General features: G+C 62.6%; 1 protein-coding gene across 1 annotated transcript in view; it reads left to right on the forward strand.

The window, feature by feature from the left end:
* The window catches only part of Capn8 (calpain 8), a 39,728-nt gene extending 35,739 nt beyond the window's left edge, over nucleotides 1–3,989 (forward strand). Inside the window, exons 17-21 of the mRNA XM_005409235.2 lie at nucleotides 530–598; nucleotides 920–998; nucleotides 1,684–1,800; nucleotides 2,507–2,565; nucleotides 3,746–3,989. Coding sequence (XP_005409292.1) covers nucleotides 530–598; nucleotides 920–998; nucleotides 1,684–1,800; nucleotides 2,507–2,565; nucleotides 3,746–3,769 — 348 coding nt within the window. The 3' untranslated portion in view covers nucleotides 3,770–3,989. The remainder of the gene's footprint in view (nucleotides 1–529; nucleotides 599–919; nucleotides 999–1,683; nucleotides 1,801–2,506; nucleotides 2,566–3,745) is intronic.
* The last annotated feature ends 3,556 nt before the right edge of the window (nucleotides 3,990–7,545 follow it).

A 7,545-nucleotide genomic window follows, 5' to 3' on the forward strand; every position in this document is an offset into this window, starting at 1 on the left:
GGGTTAGGGTTAGGGTTAGGGTTAGGGTTAGGGTTAGGGTTAGGGTTAGGGTTAGGGTTAGGGTTAGGGTTAGGGTTAGGGTTAGGGTTAGGGTTAGGGTGTGCAGTGGGCTGCAATGGCCTATCAGTAGGCCGTGGGCGGAGAACCCACTGGTCCCTCAGTTTTCCTGGTGACATTCTGCATTGCAGCAGACTGTCCTGCGAGGGGCTAGTCACGGAGTTTAAAGTCTGGAAGGGAATTTACGGATCGTGTAGCGGCGCTCGCTGGCTCATCCACGATCCCCGCTGAGGGTGTTCCTGGAGCTTGGGGGCCTTTAGGCTGGCGACAGCTCTCAGCTCCCGCCTCGTGCCTGGCCCCGAGGAAGGCATGGTGCTGTGCGAGAGCCTGGCTTTTTAATCTGCACTTGCCTTTCCTGGTCGGGCCTGTGGCTACGCAGAATGCTCGGAGAGCTTGAGGCTGATGCAAGCTCACGAGAGAAAGAAGCCGCGGAGGTGGGTTTGCTCGTCGTGTTGGCCTTTAACTTGCCCAGAGCACCGGCTCAGGCACCCTGAGACCCTCGGAGCTCAGGACGCTCTGGCTGAAGATCCGGAAGTATCTGGTAACTCTCCTCTCTTCCTGGTCTCCCCTGGCCCTGGCCTGGTCCCTCACTCCTGCCCAGGCCACTCCAGACCTGGTCTGACCAGACCTGGATCATGGGCCAAACCACCCAACCTGGACCCTGGCTCAGGAGGGAAAAGAGTGATGAGGGTCACTGGGGGCGGAGAGGGGCAGAGTGGCCGTCGGCGCTGGCCAGGCTTGTCCTCTGCCTCAGAGACTTTGGGAGCAGTCATCGTAGTCTCTTACGACTTTGTCAGGGTGTGGAGGGCACTGGTGGCTGGGTACGAGCCGCATCCTCCACCTGGAGCCCTTTCTGTTGTAGGAGATCTACCAGGACGTGGATCACAACCCCCTGGGGACCATGGATGCCCACGAGATGAGGATGGCCCTCAGGAAGGCGGGTAAGGACATGCTGTGGTCTTAGAGCCCAGCGTGCCCATTCACATACCGGCACTGTCGCTGGAGGGCGATGCTAGGGACATCGCAGGAGTGCTGGCATCGAGGTGGCCACATGGCCTGGTGCAGGGCCCTTCCTCTCCACAGAGCCTGTCATGGGACGGTGTTACAGCTGGGTCTCGATGTCCCCTCAAAGCCCCATGGGTCATAGGTTAGGCTTTTTCAGAGGTGGCTAGATATGGAGCAGGTGAATGCTGCATGGTGCCACGCTAGGATGGAGTGCCACTGCTCGGCTTGGCGCTGCCCTAATCCCAGGAGTCTGGATATAATACAGGGGACAGAAAGAGGCTCGTCTCCCACTGCTTGCTTGCTCTTGGTGTCTTCTGCTTGCCATGAACTATTTCTCCTCTGTGAAGCCACCCTGCCTTGGAGCCAGTAATTATGGGCTGAAACCGCTACACACCGTGAGCTAAATAAACCTGTCTCCCTTAACTGTGGGTGTTGGGGATTTCGTTTCAGCAATGGGAAAAGTACCTGAGAGAGGAGGGTCGACAGACAGGCAGACAGGTGGCCTGCAGCCTCTGCTTTCGAGGCTGGGCTGGACCTGGGGGAGGCTGGCTGGAGTGTGGGAGGCAGTGGATTGGACACCACACAGGCTCTGGGCCCTGTGACCTGGATTTTTGCCCCTAGGGTTCACCCTGGACAACCAGGTGCAGCAGACCATCGCCTCTCGGTACTCGGGTAGTGCACTCGGTCTCGACTTTGACGGCTTCGTGGCCTGCGTGGTCCGCCTGGAGACCCTCTTCAGTGAGTGCCCTCTCCTCCAGCCGTCCCCTCCTGTGCCCATCCTGTCCCGTCCCATCCCCTCCAGAGCAGGGAGGCAGGGGCGGGGCCTGGGGAAGACCCAGCCCTTCCCTGCACTGGGCTTGTAGCTGGGCTGGGGGGCAGGGGAGGCCCTGAGAACCCCAGGGTGGAGCTTACACCCCATGAGGACCCCTGAGAGGCTGCACCTGCCTGGGGAGGGCACAGGCCCTCGGGAGGCTGTGGTGCGCACGCGGGCCGTGGGGCCTGCTGTCTCACGGAGGCCCCTGCTGTATGGGGTGGGTGAGGTAAGAGGAAAGGACCAGGTGAACCAAGGGACCCGTATCTACCCCGCGCCCTTGTTCACAAAGACAAGGTGCTGACAGAAGCCTCTGAGGGTGCCGATGCCACAGGGATGATTTCTGTGGACAGCTGGGCCAGGCCACTGGGCAGAGGGACGTCAGCTGCCCAAGTGCCCCCAGCACTGGACCCAGATGCGAGCCTTTCTCTCTGTGCTGGGGATCTAACCCAGGGCTTCACTCAGGCCACACCCCGGCCCCTCACCCAGCTCTTTGGGGTCCCTGGGGCTACAGGATAACGGAGGGGCAGGGGGTGTGGGAGAAGAGCTCTGGGTCTGAGGGCTGGACGGGCCTCCGAGGGCTCCGCACACGGGGGATGGCCGGGCCTGGTTCCCCTCTTCTCTGCCTTTCAGAACTGTTTGGGCTCTTGGACCGGAACCAGACCGGTGTCATCCAGCTGTCCCTGGCTGAGGTCAGTGGCTGCAGGTTGGGTGAGTAGGGCTGCTTTGCAGGCCGTGGGGTGTGGGTGCTGAGTGGAGGGAGCTCCTCGCGAGCGCACCTGTGACAGGCGTCGGGGAGGAGCGCAGCCGCCAGCCGAGCTGCCTTTCAAAATTCTCATTCTCTAATGATTATTTTTATTATCTTGAAGATGAAGCAGCAGGCACATTCCAGACCACGTCAGGGATGCGCACATTTGTTAGTCTGGAGGCGGTTGGCAGGCGCGATTTGTGTGTCTGGGACCAGCGGTCTCAGCGGAGATGTGGGAGGACCTGGGGAACAGAACGGGTCTGCGGGTGCAGAGGAAGATGTGAGGTGGACACGTCCTCCCTGTGTGCAGCTGCTCGGCCTGGTGCAGAACGTGCCGCCACGCTTGCCTGAGCTGCAACCTGCACGGCAGGGCTGTCACCGGCCGAGGGGACCTGTCCCCGGAGCCCGGGCCGGCGGCGCTGGCTTCTGCACGCTCAGGACTGCAGTGTGGGGCTCGAGGGAGGGGAGGACACAGAACGTGCACACACCCAGAGCCGTGCGCGTGGGTGGGGCGTGGAGAGGGCGGGAGTCATCCAGACGCACACACAGGACAGTACACACAGAAGGAGCATCTGAGAGCAAACAGCTGGGCGCAGGCGGCCCTTGGTGCGTGGGACCCCGGCCAGGACCTCCACAGACAGCGACACCTACAGCTCAAGGCCCTTCCATAGCACAGCACAGTGGGGCAGAACCCGCAGGTTCCCCTTCCGACCGGGCTGTCACTCTAGAGCCTTTGTCACACTGGAGCTGAGCGTCGTGCTGCGACACGGTTGTTGCCCACGTGGCTTAGGGAGAGACGACAAGGAGCAAGGTGTGTCGTGCTCCACACAGAGACAGGATATTTCTGATATTTTCGGTCCGTGGTTGGTGAATCCCCATGTGTGGGGTGGACTGTCCACGACAGCCCTGTTGTTGGGGGTCCTGGGGCCCGGAGCTTTCCCTAAGCCACGTTTCCTCAGTGCCCTGGCTCAGGAGGCGGCCAGCTGGTTAAGGACTCCTGGCTTCCCACGGCCGAGCGAGCCCTTCCTGGAGGCCAGAGACCTGAGCCAGTGCACCGAGGCAGGAGGGCAGCCGGGCGGCCCAGAGCCCGGGAGCGAGGGCTCACGCCATGTCCTCTCTCGCAGTGGCTGTGCTGTGCGTTGGTCTGAGCGGCGTCCGGCACCTCGACCTCGGCGACGCTCTCGCCCCGCCGCCTCCCCCTCCTGTGCGGTTCTGCGGACGCTCAGCCTCCAGGGGCCTTCGCTGGCCACTCGCATCACTCTGCCCGTCCCTGCTCCCTGGGACGCGGCCCACCCACGGCCTGTTGGCCTGGCGGCAGCCCTGTGGGGGAAGCTGTTGATTAAAGTTGTGGCTAGAGCCGTTTTGCCTTTCTCAGGACACACAGCACGGAGCGCACCCTGGGCCTCTCACGCACTGGGAAGCAAGACCTCTCAGGAAACACAGACACAAACTCCCCAAGACGGAAAACGAGGATTAATTTCCCAAGGAGAGGCCTGCTGTCCTCAGGGCCACCTTGGGGAAAGGGACTCCTGTGGCCAGGGCAGGAAGGGGCAGTGGTGGGCGCTAGCAGACCAGAACCTCCTTCCCCCTTCCTCCCTCCCTCCCTCTCTCCTTCCCTCCCTCCCTCACTTCCTTCCTCCCTCCCTCACTTCCTTCCCTCCCTCCCTCACTTCCTTCCCTCCCTCCCTCACTTCCTTCCCTCCCTCCCTCACTTCCTTCCCTCCCTCTCTCACTTCCTTCCTCCTTCCCTCACTTCCTTCCTTCCTTTCTTCCTTCCTTCCTTCCTTCCTTCCTTCCTTCCTTCCTTCCTTCCTTCCTTCTATCCCTCCCTCCTTCCTTCCAGCTGGGGCACTCTGTACCCTGCTTATGGGACAGCAGCCTTGGGCTGCACCCAGGGCCTTTGCAGCTGGTGGGAAATGAGGCCCAGCCAGGTATCTCACTTAGGGGGATGGGCGGAACCTGTTCTTCCCCTTGGCCTTGGGAAACGGGGTGCATGGGAAAACACACACACACACCCTGGCCCTGTTGAGGTCTGAGTCCACTCCCAGAGGAGAGCTTGAGGGATGCCCTATGGGGCTGGGGCCAACAGCACGGGAGACCAGCCCCGGGGGGTGTTGTGCTGCCCTTGAGCATCTCTGGCCCAGGGGGACACAGGGGCAGGCAGGGCCTCAGTGGAACTAGGGGTCTCAACCTCCAGAGGCTGTTAGCCTGCATTCGGTTTAGTGGTCTGTGGGTCCTATAAGAAGAGGGGTCCTTTTCCCATCCGTCGAGGGCACTAGTGGGGAGATCTGGTATCAGGCCCGGTGGTGTCTGCCCAGCCCCTGCTGCCCGGTGAGACCCTGATGCGGTGTTCTAAGTCCACCCAGTGCACTCATCCCAGCCACCCAACTCTGTAACCTCAGATGCTCCAAACTTAGTTCCCAGTCTAGAGTGCTGCGCAGATGATCAGTGACGTAGGTGAGTTCTGTCCTGACAGGCCCAGCCTGCACCAAAAACAGCGTAAGAAGATGACGCACCTGCTACGTCAGCCTAGCAGGCCTTCCAGCCCGGCCCAACCCATCTCATGCGTGCCCGGAGCCCTGTGCTGGCCTCTGGCGGGCGAGGCATGTAGCCCCCAGCTAGGCTTGATGGTGTTGCATGTCCTACAGAACTGAGACCCATCCCAGGCGGGCTGGCCACCCACACTTCTCGGGCCTGGCTGTCCTCTGTGACCGGACGGTGGGCCTGCTGCCGCTGCCCCTGCCGAGAGACCATCTTACCGTGATCTTGAGCCTGGGGAGGGTGAGATCGCGATTCGGAGCGTGGCCCACTGCCTGTGCTTAGCTCTGTGCACTGCAAGGGTAAAACTCCGGCAGGTGGAGCCATGTGAGCTGGAAGCCGTCTGTGCGATCACTGCCCGGCTGCAGGGGGCCTGACTTCCTTCTCAGCCTGCAAACTTCAGCGGTGCTGGGCTCTAAGCTGGTGATGAAAAGGTCTCCTTACAAAAGTGGCCTTTGCTCTGAGGTCTCAGATCCGGCAAGGATTGTCCTGGAGACGCCTTGCCAATGCAGCTAGCAAGTGGGGTGAAGACTCCAGCCCTGTGGTGTCCCCTAAACAGCCTGGAGCCTGCTTGATGTCCCTGTTGCCAGCCTGCCTGATGAGGCCAAGGGGAGGGGCCGCTTTGGCCTGGCCTCATCCTTGCCTGTAGCCATCAGCTTTCTGTCACCGTGGTGAGATGCCCGGGCAGTCAGCATCTATAGAGCAAACGGTCCTTCGGGCTCCTGTCCAAGGCTGGGCACCCCATGTCTGTGAGCAAGAGGGGTAGCGGCCATCAGGGCTGGAGCTTGAGGTGGAGCAAACCAGGAAGTAGCCAGGGAGAGGCCGACGGGTCCCACTGTCCCTCGAGGGTGCCCCAGTGCGGGCCGCTGACCGGCTCCAGGTCCACTCCTCCCCACAGCACTGCCTGGGCACCAAGCTGCAGCACCCGGCCTCTGGGGGACCCTCCCAGGCTCAAGCTGCAGCTCCCTGAAATGCGGCTGCCTCTCAGGAGAGCCGGGTCCCTGCCAGCCTCCACGTCCCCCAGGCCTGCCGCGCCCGAGGGCAGAGTGTGCACCGCCCAGTGTGAGGGAGGCTCGGCCGGCCCTCTTGCTTCAGAGCCTTCAGGGCCCAGCACACCAGGCACGGGCGGCACGGGCGGCAGCGCGGGGTAGAGCCTGTCAGGAAAACCCAGAGGCTCTGGGACTTCCAGGCCACAGCTCCTCATCTGTCACGGGAAGGCTGTGGGCCATGGGGCAGCGCTGCTTCCTTCCAGCTCAGGCTGTGTCCACAGGGGGGCGGTGTGGACAAGGCATTCATACCGTGGCCTCAGTCACCAGGGGAGCTGGCCTAGCCCTGCTGGTCGCTGCGTCTCCTCACCTGGAAAAGGGCGGAAGTGCTGTGCCCGTGTCCCAGAGCTGTGTAGTCATGATGGGGGCGGGGGCGAGACAGCAGGACAGTGTCCAGCCCAGGGACCCTCGACTCCGCCCACTGTTGGCACAGGGCTGCAGGCACCGCCCTTCCCTACCCACGCACAGGAGACTGCGGGCAGGTGGCTGAGGCGGATGTAAGCCTAGGACAGGGCTGTATGGTCCCACCCCAGATCCCGAGTGGAGCTCACCAGCCCGGCCTCCCTGTGCTCAGGGCCCAGCTGTCCCTGGAGCTGCTCAGACCCTCAGGCCGACAGTGGCGATGTGCTCACACACACAGTCCTCCAGCAGCTCCCAGAGAGAGAGGCAGAAGGTGAACCGCGTGGCGAGGAGCCTGTCAGCCCCGTGCAGCCCGTGGCTGGTGCCCGTGTCCAGGGCCGCGGTCTTACGGGAGGTCACAGTGGTCACAGCGGACCCGGGGCCTTGCAACCCAGCCGCAGGTGCAAGCTTCCAGGAAGCGCTGGGCTCTGGCCTTCCCGGGCAGGGTAAACCTGCCTGTGAGGGTGCTGCGCCAGCCCTCGGGTCTGTCTCCAGGGCGATGGCTCTGCCAGCTCAGTAATCAGCAGCAGGACCTGGAGCGCCACCCGGAGGGGATTCCTCCTGGAGTGCAGGGCCATTAACTTATAGTGACTTATTTGGTAAAATGGTAGGGCGAGGCTAAGGTCCCCGGGATCACACACAGCCCTGGGGTGCAGCAAGGGGCCTCCACCCAGCAGCACAGCAGCCTTTCAGACCTGTGCTCTTGGCCCCTGGGCTCTGCTTCTTGCTGGGGGAGGGGACCCACTCCCTCTGCCCCACCCCTCCTGCCACCTACAGGACCCAGCGCAGCAGCTGAGACATCCCTGTGTTGCAGGCCATGGGATGCTCCTGGCTCAGGAATAGGCTCAGGCCCTGGGTGACCCCCGGCAAGCTCCCGGGAGCTCTGCAGGTGCAGAGTAGGACGTGTGCCCCTTAGCTGTCCAGCCCTGAGCTGCACCTGC

The sequence above is a fragment of the Chinchilla lanigera genome, unplaced genomic scaffold (assembly GCF_000276665.1).
Source record: "Chinchilla lanigera isolate Chin_1 unplaced genomic scaffold, ChiLan1.0 scaffold00119, whole genome shotgun sequence".
NCBI classification, from domain to species: domain Eukaryota; kingdom Metazoa; phylum Chordata; class Mammalia; order Rodentia; family Chinchillidae; genus Chinchilla; species Chinchilla lanigera.